At 46.9% G+C, this 17,283-nt stretch overlaps 1 protein-coding gene and 1 pseudogene across 2 annotated transcripts; both read right to left on the bottom strand.

The window, feature by feature from the left end:
- Positions 1-359: 359 nt before the first annotated feature.
- LOC131487309 (protein FAM133B-like) lies at positions 360-3,060 on the bottom strand (annotated as a pseudogene).
- A 1,987-nt stretch (positions 3,061-5,047) lies between these two features.
- LOC131487305 (folate receptor beta-like) lies at positions 5,048-9,815 on the bottom strand. Of its 2 annotated transcripts, XM_058687886.1 has the most exons (5): positions 9,686-9,815; positions 9,282-9,455; positions 6,604-6,792; positions 6,347-6,482; positions 5,048-6,210 (listed from the first exon to the last, which is right to left on the bottom strand). In XM_058687886.1, the coding sequence occupies exons 2-5, from the start codon at positions 9,447-9,449 to the stop codon at positions 5,924-5,926; spliced, it is 780 nt and encodes a 259-aa protein (XP_058543869.1). In that variant the 5' UTR covers positions 9,450-9,455; positions 9,686-9,815; the 3' UTR covers positions 5,048-5,923. The 2 variants fall into 2 exon arrangements, with proteins under 2 accessions (XP_058543869.1, XP_058543868.1); XM_058687885.1 differs by lacking the exon at positions 9,686-9,815 and having other exon boundaries at positions 9,282-9,468.
- Between the last annotated feature and the right edge of the window lie 7,468 nt (positions 9,816-17,283).

Raw genomic sequence — 17,283 nt, forward strand, 5'->3', positions numbered from 1 at the left:
GTGGACACCAGCTTGTGGTTTTAACCTTGGGCAGACCCTGCTCTGGGCCCTTAGCTTCCACTTCTGGATTCTCTAGGATTTAGGCAAAGTGGATCCTCTCGGTGCAGCAAATTCTTTAGCACATGCAGGGAGCACAGCGGGGTGTGTTGCCTCTACTAAAGGGGTGGGGAGTGGCATACCTGGGAGAGGAAGTGGTTCCTGGTCTGGCTCAGGCCTCTGCTCCGCTCTACAGTCCCCCTTGCCTTACTCCGGGGCACAGCCGCGGTTTAGTGGCCTAGGAGACGGGCAGTAGGTCAGGCAGCAGGGAATGTGGCCCAGGAGTGGAGCCTGGGATCGGGCGAAGGCCACTCAGCCGTTAATTCTTTTTTTTTTTTTTTTTTTTAAGTAAAATAGCTATTTATTCAGCCTCTTGTCATGCCAAAATGTTTTGTGCATATACCACTCTAATTAGCACACCCTCTGTAACAGGCAAAATTGTACATCAAATTATATGTCATGTTACCTGGTTATATAAAAATGTAAAGTGAAAATGATTTTTCAATTCCTTTTAACGTTACTAGTAAACAATTCAGCAGTAGATATGAGGCACAAACTCTTAGTAAAATATGACACAGGAAGAGCAATAATGTAATTCTCACTTAACTTGTCACAATTTGTTATGAATATACAAAGACAAGTTTCTAAAGTGTTATATTTACTAAGATTCTGGCAATAGCTTTATGTAACAAGACACAGCATACCAGGCCTGCCACTCAACTTGTTTATGGTAAGACTCAGCTTCAGTATGAAGCTGTTAAAAAAAAGAAAAAATTAGAAGTCTGCTTTTTTGTTTTACATGCTAAGTATCTTGGCAAGTATGCCATTAACCACAGTATGGAATTTAAGAGCAGGAATAAGGAGTTAATAAAAGCTAAACACGGCAGCCTAAACAAAATGCATACAAAAGTAAAGTAACTATCGCTGGTTACATAAAATTTTCCTGACTGGTTAAAACTAACAGTGTAAAACATGCGTTTTAGGATCTTTAGCTGTCAAGTTCAAAAAGTACCAGTGTCTATTTGAAATGATTCCTCTCCAGAGCCAAAGTGTAGTCAAAGTTAATTCAAATGTTATAACACATTCTAATGCTAAAAAACATTCAGTATTATTGAAGTGGAGGTAAATCCCAGAACTTTTGGGGCTTTGTCGTGCTGCAAAAGGCTGTTATTCTGGTTCACTTAAAGCAGCAAATGACAAGAGTCCAAGGATGTCTAAGGGCAAGACTGCTGTACCAGCTCTGAGCTCCCCATGAAGCATGGCTACTGTGTCCACAAAAATAGGATGTGTGAGGATAAAAGGCACGCTACTCTTCTAGCTAAAGAGATAGCAAACCACCCCCCCCCCCCCCGCCAAACCTCAAAGCTCCTTCCCCAGGTAAATAAAAGTATATAAGGGGAAAAATTAAAATACACTTATCTACTGAATAAGAATTTTGAAATATCAGTGTAATCCCTATTTCCAAAATGTTAACTAGAGTCATCTGGTCATTTCTAATTACATCTTAAATGATATATCCAGATTTGATTTCTGTTGATGTATCATTAGCTACTTCGAGTCAAAAATAGTAATTTTATCCCCACATCTTAACCACTAGCACAACTGCAATGTATTATCTCCCAGAGTTGTTCAGCCCTGGAAGAGAAAAAACTGGTGTTCAAGCAGCAGGCAACAATTATGGCCCTTTCACACAGAGGCATCCGAGTGGCTACTGAATAGTCCAGTAATAATTCTGAAAACAAGAAAATTCATGCATTTTAGTAATTATGTCATAATTTTCACCGTTGAAATTTCCTTAGACATTGCACTTTCTTTATAAAGGAATCCTGATTTTTCTTAATATTATGACAAGTCGGGACTTGAACTAGCAGCCTTCTTTTTCTTCTTCTTACTGTGTTTCTCATGCTTCTTTTTCTTTTTTGTTTTTTCTTTTCCTCGTTCTTCACTGCTTTTCTTCTTTTTTGCTCATACTTCTTCAACATAATCTGATTCTGATAAGGACTCAGATGATAAAGCCTTATCTTCAGGACGCATCTTTCTTTTTTGCCGAGTCCTTTAATGTCCTTGTCTTTCTCAGTTGCATCCTTTGACTTCTTTTTCTTTTTTTAAACTATCCTTACTGTCCCATTCAGTTTCTGACATGGAGCTTTCAGAAGATTTATGTGAACGATTCTTCTTTCTCTTTTTTCTTTTTCCTTGTTTTTTATCCTCATCTTCAGAATCCAAAGAACTGCTGGAAGAAGCAGAGCTTGATGAAGAAGATGAATACCTACCAGATTTCTTCTTTTTTTTTCTTTCTCTGTTTTTTTTGGATGAGCTCTCACGTCCACTTAATAATTTCTCCCTGTGTTTTTCCAGTTCTTTCTTCCAATTCTCATTTTCTCTTCAAATTCAGCCAATGCCTTGGAGCCTTTCTTTTTCTTCTCTAGTTGTTCTTTCACTTCTTCCCAGGTAGGCCTTGGTCGATTCAGATAATTTTGGGTCATTGGCCCTGAAGACTGGATTGGACCCCTGGATCTGGCCATTGCTATTGGGTTCATATAGGCCACTCGATTTTCCTGCTGCCCCATGGTGCGGGACTAAGCACACAGTCAGGCACAGAGGAAGATCAAGCCAGAGAGGTGGCTGAGGTGGGCCCACCGCAGGTCCTTCGGCCTACTCAGCAGTTAATTCTTGCACGTCAATTATTGTGGACACTAGCCAGCTTCCACAGGAGGTGGGTGGATTGATAGTGCCGGCCTAGGGCCAGTCCCCAGCCCCACTTACCCCATTTTCTCCCCCAGACTCAGGTCTGATAAAACCTTGCAGCCTGAGTTGCCGAGTCCTTTAAAACAATCTGATCCACTTCCAACCCCCTGTCCTTGTTATACAGAAGAGAATGAGACCCAGAGAATCAGGATAGAACCAATTGCAGGGCAAGGGCTGGAGTGCAAGCTTCCAAGCTCCCAGCCAGCTGTAGAGAGCACAGAACTCTCCAGTCCCCAACTTATAGATCCAGCAACTCCTCCAAGCTCATCAGCCCCAGGCATTGCTCACCTCCAGCTGCACAATCAGATGTTCAGATGCCCAGAACCCCAGGCCCCAGCCCTCCTCCCTCTACTCTCCTGCCCCCCACATCTACCCATACAGGTGCCCCATCTATGGCATCATCAGAGTCTGGTCTCATGTAGACCCCTCCCACCTCTCTCACCCTAGCCAAGGACACAAGTCTTCCTTTTATCATGGTGGTACCGCTTTTGGGGAAAGGGAAGAGTAGAGGAGCAAATTTGGGCACGAGAAAATACCAAGCTTTATTTTGTCACAGCGCCTGTGTGTGACCCAGGGAGAAGTGGTTACAGAGACGAAAGCCTAGAGGAAGGGTCTAGGTTGGATGCAGATGTGGGAGCCATCAACCTATGGATGGCAATAGAAGTTTAAGGAAGATGGAGCCTCAATACCCTGGGGAAGGCCATAGGTCTGGGCCCATGGAACAGGGAGGGGGTGGGATTGCTGGGGGAGCAGCCAAGCCCTAAAGGGTCTGCAAAGACATGGACTCCCAGGAGACCCCCAGCTCATGCCCTGCTTTCCCTCTCCCTCAGAGTGATCCTTACTTGAATCCTGTGACAAGCAGGGAGGGTTCAGCCCTCTGAAGACCTTGGCAGATAAGGTACCGTTGGACCCTTCAGACCTCTCTTCTGGCTTTATAGGACCAGACAGCCTTCTCCTGATTGGGGAAGAATGACCAGAGATCTAGGAATGTCTTAAGGTGGGAGCTCTTTCAGATTGGACTTGTCCCTGCCCGCACCCTCCACCCCTGCCTTGGGGGCTGATCATTAACTGGGCTTTGTGGCCCCTCCACCAGGAGAGTAAGGCCCTGGGCCCTGATGGCTTCAGAAGTAACCAGCCACTGGGAGGTGATTTGGGGGTGGGGTTATGACCTGTGGGGAGTCCCTGCCCTTGTTGAGCCTCAAGCCTGGTTCTGAATCTGAGATCTGGGTGCTGGGGCGGGGGTGAAGCAGCCACCTTGGAGCAGATCCCAAGAGAGTTATCTGCCTGGACCGGAAGCTTAATATCAGCAAGGTGAGCTATCCGCATCCTTGTAGAACCCAATCTGTAGGCTGCCCTGTGACCAGACAAAGATAACAGGAAGGTGTTTGGCCTACAAAGGGAGAGGCCCTGGGCTGCAGGGAGTGGGGGTGGGAGCAACCGGAGCTTTACCTGAGTGCCAGCCCATCAGCTGTGGAAACTGTGGTTCCCAGGCAGCAAGGTGGGGCTAGGATTCAGATCTGAGTCCCATTCCAAACCAGATCCTTTCACAAAGAATGAAAGAGAAGCTTTGTGAGAGGCACTCAGGGCATCAGCCTAAGGCTTGCAAATCCAATGTTTCTCCTCTGGCCTCAATTCCTGCCCTCGCCGTCTGTCTTAACTTCTATTTCAGCCATCTAGAAATTTTTGCTTGTGCTTTGGTCCCACCAAGTTTTTGTACATGCTGAACCATAACCATGGAATACCGGTCCGCCCTCCGTTTTCTGCTTGGCAAACATTACTCCTCTGGAAGCCTCCTCTAACCTCCCTGGGCTTCCATAGGCTACTTGTGAGGGCTTGTGTTGTCAGGGACAGCAGATGATAAACACAGTAGGTAGGTGTTTGTAGAAAGGGACTGGAGCGATGTGATAAGAAAGTGCCTGGATGACTTCTTTTGGTTGAGTGGTCAGAAGTCCTGTTAGTGGGGAATTGTAGGTTGAAATCTGAGAGGCTATGAGGAGCCAGCCCACAGAGGACAAAGGAACGTTCCAGGAACACAGAAAGAGAATTGCCTGAGAAAGGCCCAAAGTGAAAAGTGTGAATGGTATGGAAGGGGAACAGTGTGACACGAGTGAGCTCTAAGTTGGGGCGGATGGCAGGGCTTTCTATGCCATTGAAGCTTAGTTTTTCCAACAGATACCATGGAAAAGCCTTAAAGCTCTGGTGAGGGGCTGTCATGTAGTAAGACATTTTTTGTGTTTGTTTTACTTTTTTTCCTTTTTTTAAAAATCTTTATTTATGGGAGAGAGAGAGTCAGAGTGCAAGCTGGGGAGGGGCAGAGAGAGAGGGAGAAGCAAGCTCTAGGCTCTGAGCTGTCAGCACAGACCCTGACGGTGTGACTTGAACCCATGAACTGTGAGATCATGACCTGAGCCAAGTCGGATGCTTAACTGCCTGAGCCACCCAAGCACCCGAATGCATATGCTTCTTGACCCAGCAATCCCTTTTCTGGAATTCAAGTATAGCATTCTACCATGCATAAGATGACTCAGTGTAGCATTATTTGTCCTTTTAAGAAAGGGAAGCAATGCCATTGCTCTTCATTGGCATTCCCTACCCACTACCACCACCAATAGCTCCACCCTAGTCCACATCTAGAAAGGGAAGGAAGGGGCAAGAAACTTTTATTTCCCACCAGGAGCCTGATGACTCATCTGCCAGTCTCTGCCCACCTCTTCCACCAAGGCCCTCATCCCCTGTGATGTAGGAGTGATGAACTTGGGGGAGGGAACTTGAGGGGGAAGCCTGGTGCAGAAGTAAGAACCTCAGACTTAGGGGTCAGTTTCCACCCCTACTTACTGGTGAACTTCAAGCCAGTCCCAGTCCCTCTTTGGGCCTCTCAATAGGAATGATAAAGCAATGAGGCATGTTGCCCCCCAAATGACTCATCTCCAAATTATTTACGAGATACAAGATATACCTGGATCTGTCTATTAAAATAGGCTGTCAGAGGAACCCCATATGACCCATCTTGGATCAAGAAGCATAATTACTAGGGCATTGGGAGGCCCCTTTATCTGAGATTGCTGAGCTGGGCTGAGGCTGGGTCACCTAGGCTGGGTGCAGTCAAGGAAGATGTCCAGATGTCGGCAGTGGGAGGGACTCAGCTGAGGAGCCAGAGGTGCAGCATAGGGACCAGGCTGAGCAGGAGAAGCCCAATCCCATGGGGCATGGCCCCAGCACTCATGGCCAAGGCATAGAACCTGGCCACCTCCTCGTTGGGGTTGCCCTGGGCCGGGTCGAACCACATCTGGATGCAGCGGCCGCTCCCTCGGCTGTAGTTGCTGAGTTTGTAGGAGCGGCTCCAGATGCCCTCACACAGGGCTGCGGGCGTGGGAAAGTAGGTCTCAAATGTGCGGCAGGTGGCTCCGGCTGGACACTTGTTCGATCCTGCATGGGGAGAGAGGGTGGACACAGACATTCAGCCCCTGGGCCCAAAGCCCATTTCTGGCCACCCCCCTGGAGACCCGCACCCAACCCCAGATCCTCGGACCCCGCCTCCATCTCCGCACCCCCAGGCCCTCACCTGAGCTCCAGTCCCAGCCCTTGTGCCAGTTGCTCTTGCAGGTGTAGGAGGTGCGGCAGTCCTCCCACCATTGCTGACAGTCTTCCTTGCACAGGGGCACGTCCAGGAAGCGTTCCTTGCGCCAGCTCTGGTTCACCTGGGTGGGAGGTGGGGAGGGAGGGCTCCTCTCAGCCAGGGGTGCTGGCAGCCACCGCCTTGACCACCTTGACCGAGCAGGATGGCAGCCCGCTGGGCTGGGGTGAGGGAGAGGCCCGTACCTCCTGGATCCAGGGCCCCAGATTGGGTGAGCACTCGTACAGACAGTTGTCCTGAATGAAGTGGCGCTGGCAGGCAGGCTCTATCTTGCCGCAGTGGTCCAGGTTAAAGTTATACAAGAGGGAGGGGTCCTTGTGCAGCTCCTGGCTGGTGTTGTGTGAGCAGCAGGCGTTCTTCCTCCAGGGAGTGCACTGGGTGGAGAAGACACTGGAACACATGCCTCCCCCACCACAGCTGTCTCCTCCATATTCTGGCTCCTTGGCCCCAGGTAGGGCATCCAGAGGAATACTTGCTGGGGAGGGTGCCTCTATGCCTGGCCCTAGGGGTAGTTATAACAGAACTTTTAACAGAGAGTAAAACAGAGGATGTGGGAGGCATGGGAACCACTGTCTGGGGGAGCAATTATTTTTACAGCTCTAAACAGTTTACAAAGTTATTTCACATGATTCGGGTTATTTATATTACTCATTCCGCATCCAGCCCATATTAACTGAATGCTTACCTTCAATCAGGCATTGTGCTAGGTGCTGAGAATATAGTAGTGAACAAAACAGATCAAATCTCTACCTTTATGGAGCTTATAGTTTTAGTCCCGGGCAGAGGGAAGATACAGATCATTGTAGGCACAGAAAACAACAAGTGCAAAGTCCCTGAGGCTTTGGCACTTTATGCCTTCAACGGTCTAGTGAAAACATCATTACTTCAACTTTGACAGAGTTTACATAAACTGCATCCCTGGGAAATGGTAGGATCAAGATTTTAACTCAGGACAGGGGTGGGGTTGAAAAGCCTGGCTCCAAGCTGTGGTAAGGGTGGAGATGAGGGGGGCTGATCTGCTGTCGTCTGGTCTAGAATCCCAGGCCAGGGGACTTCAGATAGGTCCAGAAAGCAGTGGGGGAACAGAGGGGCAATGTCTTGCACATGAAACCCGGTGTGGACCTGACTCAACGCGGGAGGCAATCCCAGAGAGGTAAATTCAAGACAGCTAAGACAGAGGAAGTGGCGAAGGTGTCTGAAGAAATCGTTCTAAGCTGGGCCTCCAGAGCTGAGTGATTATGAGCCGATTGCTTAAAATCTCTGAGATGGCCTCTAGCACCCAGGGCCAAGTGACAGGGGAGATGTGACAGGTCTTGGCACTCAGGAGAAACTCAGGAAAACCCATGAGGGTAGAACCAAACCTACCCTTCTCCAGCAACCCAGCCCGCCCCCAGCACGGCTGACACAGAACATGCTTCCAGGCCTCCCTAACTTCATGCACACTCCTCCTCTGATGCCCCAACTCTCGGTTGTCCTGCAAGAACCCATGCACCTCATCCCTGACCTGCCCACCACAGTCAGTGGCTTCTGCCTCCACAAGGTTAATTATATAATGAAAATCACTTGCTGGCCTATAGCAGGGGCTCAACATAGATAAGCACTCTCAGTGCAGCCCCTGTCTCTCTCAGAGTTACAGAATCATCTGTCTCCCACAAAAGTCTGTGTGCCATTTCTTGGAGAAGAAGAAGTGCTCCAGAGGGTTCTTCAAAGCACCCTCTAGAACGTAAAATGTTCTGAAAATGAAGTGGTGGATACAGACTTCCGGTTTTGGAAGATAAAAAGCTCTGGAGATGGGTGGTGGTGATGGTCCCAAGACAATGTGCATGGATTTAATACCACTGAACTGGATACTTAGACATGCTTAAAATGGCATATTTTATGTTACTCATATTTTAGCCATGCACACATGCACAAAGCAAATGATACATCGGAAATGACTCAGAAGTCATGGGGCTCTGGGCTTCCTGCCCTTCACTTCCAGCCCCTGGGTCAGTCTATGCCTTCTTTACCTGGAAACATCCCCGGCCCTCTAGCAACGTGAGATTTTGTGGGGAACAGAGGAGGAGACCAGGAAGAGTGAAATACTGACATCTCTCACGATCCTGGAGTTCAACCTCAGGTTCGGGTTCCCTGGGTGGCTTCAGGGGCTTTACCTATAAAAGGAGGGCCCTCACCTCCCCTTCTCTGTGGGCAGCAGCATCCTTGGCTCTTGCCTCACTACTCTTGCCACGGCTTGTGCTGTAACCCTGCCACCCGTGTACATGCTGTTCTCTGCTAGGCTGCCCTTTCCTGCTTTGTCTTCCTGGAAATCTCTTACTCATCCTCCAAGGCCAAGGCTGATGGCACCTTTCCTGGGAAGTGTTCCCAGCATTATCTGATTTGTCACTGTCTCTTCAGGACTTAATAGGGGTGGAGGACCTGGACTGTTCATATGTGTTTGCCGCATTGTGACCTTGAGGGACCTGTCTCCCCTGTACCTCGTCTTTGAGCTGCGTAGGCTGGCACATAGTTAATGCTGGGAAAGGCACTGCCCGACTCTGTCCTAAGCCCTGCTAAAGACTAGCCTCTCAATTCCCACATGTACCTGTGCCCTCTCTGGGCCTCATTTCCCATTTCCTTATCTGAATGAGTAGAGACCATCCACCTACCAATTAGGCTCTTTGGGCATATTCACTGACAAGGCGTGAGGAAAGCACTTGGCCCATAGTGGGTGCCAGAAAATGGTCCCCTCACTACAGTAAATCTGGTGGCCTCCTGGGGATTGCCTCAGCCACCCTCTTGACTCCATTGCTCCCCAAAACTGATCTTCCCATTTCCCAACTTCTTCCATTCTCCCCAACCCTTGACCCCACTCCATCCTCACCTGGTCATGCAGCTTGTCCTCAGGACCCGGCTTTGTCTTGTGGTGCTTGGCGTCCGTGCAGACATTGAGCAGGTTTCTCCTGGCCCCCGGAGTCCTGGACTGGGCGCCCCACGCAGTAGCCACCGAAACCAGAAGCAGCAACTGTGTCATCTGCCAGGCCATGTTCATCTATTCCTGCCAGAAAGCCACAGTCAGAGGTGGACACAGCCTGAGAGAGAGGCAGCAGCCATGAGACTCTCCACTGAGTTTCTTGTCTGCCTGCCAAGCCCAGATCTCTGCCCTCCTCACCCAGCTTATCCCCTAGGGCACCTGAGCCAAATAACAAGGCAGATGTAGAGGTCTAGGCCAGAAGGCAAGATCCAAGGGCCTTCTTCCAAGGGCCCTCCAATGCTAGCTTGCTCTACCTTGGTGGGAGCCACCACCCTTCTCTGGATATATCCTTCTGTATTTCACTGGTGGTGTCTCATCCACAGTCTGAGAGTCCTGCCAGCTCGGCAAGTCTTCTCAGATCTGCACAACGGGAAACACAGGAAGTGGTCTGCTGATGAGGGTGGGGAGTGAGAGGAAGAAGTACCTGTCAGCCTCAGCCCATCCCCCACCAGTCCAAGGTAGCCTAGTTTCAGGCCCCCGGAGACTGCCAGTGGGCGGACAGGGATGCTGACCTAGGGCCAGCTGAAGGCCACTGAGCCATTCAGTTACCGCTTATGGTCCTGGACCCGGTGACACAGGAGTTGGGGGATGCTAGGGGTGCAGTGTGGAGAGCCAATGAGGGTGCAGGCCCGGAGAGTCAGAGCCCGGTTTCTCACACCTCAACAACCCCTCCCCACCACACAAGGGTCTTGGGAAGTTACCCTGGTGGAGCCAGGCGTAGAACCAGGGGAAGGCCAAGAGTAAGGCACTTGAAGGAGGGAACGGAGCCAGAGCAGTGGGTGGTGGGAGTTACCAGAGGAAAATTCAGCAGACACTCGAGACCCCAGGAGAACTGGGAAAGACTTCACCTTTCCTCCCCTCTCCCTCCCCACTTTCCCTCAAAGCCTGAACTTGCCTCTGCCCTCAGCCCACCTGGGAGGTACAGTGTCTCCCTCCTCCTCTCCACTCCCTCTTATAAACCTACCTGGACTGCTTCTCCAGTGTCTCAGTCAGGCGGGGTGGTCAGGCTCTGTCTAGGAAACAGCTCAACTGTTTTTCAGTGAGAGGCCAGGTAAATAAATTATGGTCCACCCAATGGGATCTAACCTGGTATAAAAGATTGAGAAAGCTCTTGGTGTACAAATATGGGAAAACCTCCAAGTATATTGTTAAGTGAAAGAAGGAGGGTGCAGAAAGGTGTTGGTAGAATGCAATCTTCTGTGTAAACAAGGAAGAGGGAGAATGTATGTGCTTGCGTAAGAAAATTCTGGAAATGTAGAAGAAAATTTTTTAAGTAGTTGCTTGGTGGGATGACACAGGATTAGGAATGAGACTTTCTTCTATTTAAAAAAATTTTTTTTTAAGTTTGTTAATTTTTTAGTAATCTCTACCCAACAGGGGGTCAAACTCCCAACCCCAAGATCAAGAGTCGCATGCTCTTCTGACCGAGCCAGACAGGTGCACTGAGACTTTCTTCTATAAATCTTTCTATGCTGTTTTGATTTTTTGAACCATATGAGTATATACCTTATTTAAATATAACATGTATGTTTGTATGTATATGAATATAAATATATAAAATGTTGAATGGAAAGATAAAATACAGAATGATGCATCTGATTTGATACCATTATGTACATTTCAGTAAGAAGGATATTTATAAAATAATGCTATGTATTAGTTATGGATACTATAGATATGTTTGCAGAAATGTGAACATGAGGCTACCATTAGTCCTAGGTCCTTGGGTATACTACCATAGAAATTCTGTGCGTTTATGCCATATGCAGTTGACCCCTTGAACAACATGGATTTGAACTGCACAGGTCTACTTATACACAGATTTTCTTTGGATAAACAGTACAGTACTATAAATGCATTTTCTCAATAACATTTTCTTTTCTCTAGCTTACTTTATTGTATGAATATGGCATAAATACACATAACATACAAATTATGTGTTAATTGTTTATGTTACTGGTAAGGCTTCCAGTCAACAGTAGGCTATGACTAGTTAGGTTCTGGGGGAGTCAAAAGTCACATGCGGATTTCTTTTTTCTTTCTTTCTTTCTTTTTTTTTTTTAATTTTAATGTTTATTTTTGAAAGAGAGCATGAGCGGGGAAGGGACAGAAAGAGAGGGAGACACAGAATCTGAAGCAGGCTCCAGGCTCTGAGCTGTCAGCACAGAGCCCGATGCGGGGCTCAAACTCACGGAACGTGAGATCATGACCTGAGCTGAAGTCGGATGCCCAACCAACTGAGCCACCCAGGCACCCCTAACATGCAAATTTTCAACTGCACAGTGAGGTAGGGAGTATCAGCACTCCTAACCTCTGCATTGTTCAAGGCCAACCATATGTTCCATTTTTGTGCACAAATGATAGCATACTGTTCTACACTTTGCCTTTTGGGGGTAGTTTCACTGTACATTTGTGTGTTTTTTTTTAAAGTCTATTTATGTATTTTGAGAGAGAGAGAGAGAGAGCGCATGTGCATGTGCATGTGAGTGGGGGAGGGACAGAGAGAGAAGGAAAGAATCCCAAGCAGGTTCTACGTTGTCTGCACAGAGCCCAACATGAGGCTCGATCTCACCAACTGTGAGATCATGATTTGAGCTGAAATCAAGAGTCGGACACTTAACCGACTGAGCCACCCAGGCACTCCTCACTATACATTTATGCTTTTGACAAAACAAACAAAAACCTCATGAAGCCAAGTTATCCGCACTTACACACTTGAGTATTATCGTCACAGCTGATACCATAACCTTCAAGTATTTCTTTATGCCTTGTATGGTCTGAAATTAATTAAAATGCTCTCTATGGCAAAAACCCTTTCTTTAACCATTATAAAAAAGTTAAGAAAGGAGGCACCTGGCTGGCTCAGTCAGTGGAGCAGGTGATTCTTTTAAAAAAAAATTTTTTTTTAAATGTTTATTTTATTTTTGAGACAGAGGGAGACAGTGCATGAGCAGGGGAGGGGCAGAGAGAGAGGGAGACACAGAATCTGAAGCAGGGTCCAGGCTCCGAGCTGTCAGCACAGAGCCCGATGCGGGGCTCGAACTCACGGACCCTGAGATCATGACCTGAGCCGAAGTCGGAAGCTCAACGGACTGAGAGCCACCCAGGCGCCCCTGGAGTACGTGACTCTTGATCCCGGCGTTGTAAGTTCAAGCCCCACGCTGGGTGTAGAGATTACTCAAAAATAAAATCTTTTAATTTTTTTTTTTTAACGTTTATTTATTTTTGAGACAGAGAGAGACAGAGCATGAATGCGGGAGGGTCAGAGAGAGAGGGAGACACAGAATCCGAAACAGGCTCCAGGCTCCGAGCTGTCAGCACAGAGCCCGACGCGGGGCCCGAACCCACGGACGTGAGATCATGACCTGGGCCAAAGCCGGACACTCAACCGACTGAGCCACCCAGGCGCCCCAAAAATAAAATCTTTAAAAAACAAAAAGTAGGGTCGCCTGGGTGGCTCAGTCGGTTAAGCGGCCGACTTCAGCTCAGGTCATGATCTCGTGGTCCATGATTTCAAGTCCCGCGTCAGGCTCTGTGCTGACAGCTCAGAGCCTGGAGCCTGTTTCAGATTCTGTGTCTCCCTCTCTCTGACCCTCCCCCATTCATGCTCTGTCTCTCTCTGTCTCAAAAATAAACGTTAAAAAAAAATTTTCTAAAAAAAAAAAAAAAGTAAAGGAAGAAAAGTTCATTTTTTCAAGTCAGAGATGCTTGTCCCTTAGTCTATTTCTCAAACATTATTTCAGATAGTAAAATTGCTGCTAGCAAGAAGATCGATGGTATTGCCCCTGTTTTTTTTCTTTTTTTTTTTTTTTAATAATGTGTATTGATGTTTTCCCATTATGATTTTGGGAAAACCTCCAAATCTTGTCCTCATGTACCCAACTAGTGGAATACCTCTCCTGGGGCAAGGTCTGTGGTTTCAGTCTTTTCTCAGCACATGGTCCTGCCACGGGTACGTCTGGTATGGCAAGGTCAGAGTCTGGTTATGAGATGCTCACCTTGCCCCATGTGCCCACTCCAGGCGCCATCACTGCTGAGTACCAGACCATGGTCAGCAGCACTATTGAACCAGCCTGCAAACCAGCCTGCGATCTTCACTGTGCTGCTGGTCATGGTACCTTCATTCCCTAAACTGGGACATGTATCTGTTTTCCTTCTCTTAGGAGAGGTTTGAAGGTGTAAATGAAACTAAACATGTGTTACATAATCACATCAGTCATCATACATTGAGAACTACTCTACCCCAGTTAGAATAATGGATGCTTTACTTACCTTGTTGTGTCTGTAACTCCCACAACCCACTGCAATGTTAACTCTATTACTCCCAACATACAGATGAGGAAACTCAGGCCTTGGGAGTTAGGTGACTTCCCAAACAGCTAAAAAGTAGAAGAGTCAGGATTCAACCCAAGCTGATTTAGCTACAAAGCCCATGCTTTTTTCACTGTAATGCTATCTCCAGATACATGGTCTCATTTTGTTGCCTTGTCTCTAGGAAATTTAGCTGAGAAACCACATTCTATGTTTACTTTTGAGAACAGCCTTCAGAGCTTCTCTCCCTAGAAACCTCTTAGACTGTACAATATTTTTTCCAGTTCTACTAAGTTTTGTCAATGTAAATAAAAGAAATATAATATTTTAGAAAGAAGAGTATCATGTTACCCCATTCCAACTAGAGGTAAGTTTAGATTTTTCATTAGAAGTTCTTCCTAGCCATGTTATCAAGCAGGTATACAAATCACAAACGATGCAGAAAGGGAAAACGTAAGATTTCCGTTGCTTTTTTGAAAAAAGCTAAGCAAAGACATAAATAAATATATAAAGGCGGTCACGCCTGGACCAATGCTGAGAGTGTACCAAGAAACAAAGGTTATGATTAATCTAATCCTGTGCAATGGAGGGGAAAAAGCCCTTTCCCATGAGGAGGGGTTAGAGAAGAGTACAAATTCTTTGACTGTTGACAAGTGAGGTCTGTGACCCTTCTCCTCGAACGTGGACATGCTCTGTGACCGCTCTGACCACTAAAATGTGATAAAGCTGATGTTTTGCCAGTTTCTAGCTCCAGGTCTTAGGGATTATTAAGGACTGAATGTTTGTGTCTCTCCCACAGTTGTATGTTGATCCCTTACCTGCCCCCCACTATGTGATGATATTGGGAGGCAGGACCTCTGGGAAGTGATTAGGCTTAGATGGGACTAGTGCCCTTATAAGAGTTATTTAGAGAGCTTGCTTTTTCTTTCTGCTCTCTACCATGTTTGTGGTATGCTGTTACAGCAGCCCAAACCGATTGAGGCAGGGACTAGCAGCTTCTATTTCCTATCTCTTAGATCCCTGAGCCACCATGTGAGGACACTGACTACCTACTGGAGGGGCCACACTGAGAAGCCCCTGGACTACATGGAAAAGAGGGGTCTAGGAAGGATGGCCTTCCAGCAACCCCTGCCCAAGGGCCAAGCACATGAGTAAAACCATCTTGGATGTTCAAGACCAGCTCAGACATAAGCTGAACACTACCAAGTGACCCTAGCCACTGCCACGTGGAGCAGAAGGGTTATCCATCTGAGTCTTGCCCAAATTCCTGACTCATAAAAATCATGAAATTTAATAAGATAGCTATTAAGTCACTACATCCATTTGATTTTTTAACTTCGCATTTTGGAATGATCTTTGACTTACAAAAAAATTGCAAAAGTAGTAAATAGAGTTCCCATACACTTTTCATCCATGTTCCCTGAATGTTGGCCTCTTACATAACCAAACACACTTTTGGGCCAGAAAATCAGAGGAGCATTGGCCCTTTCTGAGTGTATCATATCAAGGGGTATGTGATGTGCAATATGTCCTATTGCTAGCAATAGTTTGGTTAAGGTGGTTTCTCTCCATATAGTTCTTAGTTTTCCCTTTGTGAGTAATCAGTATTTTGTGGGAAAATACTTTGACACTATGCTTATATCCTCATCGCACTGTCCTCCCATCCCATCTTGCCTGCAACAATAAGCCACAAAGCTAGGAGATGGGTGCAGCAATAGAAAACTGATAATACTGTGACAGTTAGTGTTGCCTTTTCCAGGCTCTGAGAAATAATTTGGGTTATCTTTTTTTCTATGTTTATTTTTGAGAGAGAGAGAGAGAGACAGACAGAGCATGAGTGGGGGAGGGGCAGAGAGAGACACACAGAATCTGAAACAGACTCCAGGCTCTGAGCTGTCAGCACAGAGCCTGATATGGGGCTCGAACTCTGGAATGGTGAGATCATGATCTAGGCCACGGTCGGATGCTTAACCGACTGAGCCACCCAGGCGCCCCTGGCTTATCATCTTAATACAGCCAAATAACAGTTAATTCTACAGAATTAGCAAACTATTTCCACAGACTTCCTCATCACTGCAAGGGATGATCAGATTATTTAATTATTGAAGAGTTTTAATTCGAGGAGTGACATGATTCAATCGGCAGTTTTGAAAGATCTTCTGGCTGAGGTGGGCAGAAGGGATTGGGTGTGGGCAGGTGGGTGGATCAGATAGACCTCAGGAGTCCAGGCCTGGGATGATGGTGCCTTGGACCAGCAAGGTGGCAGTAGGGCACCTGGGTGGCTCAGTTGGCTAAGTGTCCAGCTCTTGATTTTGGCTCAGGTCATGATCTCACAGGTCGTGAGTTCAAACCCTGCATTGGGCTGTGTGCTGACAGTACAGAGCCTGCTTGGGACTCTCTCTCCCTCTCTCTGCCCCTCCCCTGCTCTCTCTCTCTCTCTCTTTCTCTCAAAATAAATAAACATTTAAAAAGTTAATCAGTTCAAGATTCACTGAGTGTCTACTATGTGCTAGGGCTACAACAGTGAACAAGACAAAGTCCTTGCTGTCATGGAGCTAACATTCCAGTGAGGGAGGGGAGATGAGAGAAAACAAATGAAGAGATACATGGTGATGGTGCTCTGGAGAAATAAAGCAGGGTAAGGGAATAGAGAATGATAGAGGGGGCTGTTTTATTTTATTAAAGTTTATTTATTTTGAACCATTAGATCATGACCTGAGCTGAAGTCAAAATTCGGCTGCTTAACTGACTGAGCCACCCAGGTGCCCAGCAGGGGTTATTTTATATAGGAAAGATCTACAAGGTGATATCTGGGCAGAGGCCATAGTGAAGTAAGGAAAGTTTCTGTATGGATATGGAGGAGTATCTTGTACCAGTCCCAGCTTATCAAGAAGCAATGTTGTGGTTGGACTGGCCTTGACCCTTGTGCTTCCTGTTATGAATGTAAGATGCCTTTCAGCAATAACCATCAGGAAACTTTGAAAAAAATGAAGATTTATTACTCACAGAACCTGGAAATTACACAGCATACCTGGGGCCACACAACGAGGTCGTGGGTAGAGACAGCACACGGGCCTGGGGTTCCACTTTTATTGGAGTCATGGGTGGGGGCCTAGGGTTTCACGGTTTCACTCTTTATTGGTGAACTTAAAACATGAAAGCAGGGGCCACCTGCTGGCTCGGTCAGTAGAGCATATGACTCTTAATCTCAGGCTTGTGGGTTCAAGCCCCATGTTGGGCATGGAGCCTACTTGAAATAAATAAATTAAATAAATAAGAGTGAGAATTTAAAGTGTGAGAAGAGAAAAAACAAGATCTCCAAAACAAAAGAGCATCCGTTGGCGGGGAGGTGACCTGGCTCTTTAGCCCCTGTGGCTGGCAATGTGTTTATTGAAGAAGACTGTCCTTGATATGGATGTCTCAGTAGTCAAAGCTTAAGTCAGGCATTTGGGCTGCAAAAAAGAACAACCCACTGTCAAGGTTTACATTATAATCTTCCCTGTGATGCTGAGGTATCAGAGGCAATGGTGAGGAGATTAAT

Source organism: Neofelis nebulosa, chromosome 10 (genome assembly GCF_028018385.1).
Source record: "Neofelis nebulosa isolate mNeoNeb1 chromosome 10, mNeoNeb1.pri, whole genome shotgun sequence".
NCBI lineage: Eukaryota > Metazoa > Chordata > Mammalia > Carnivora > Felidae > Neofelis > Neofelis nebulosa.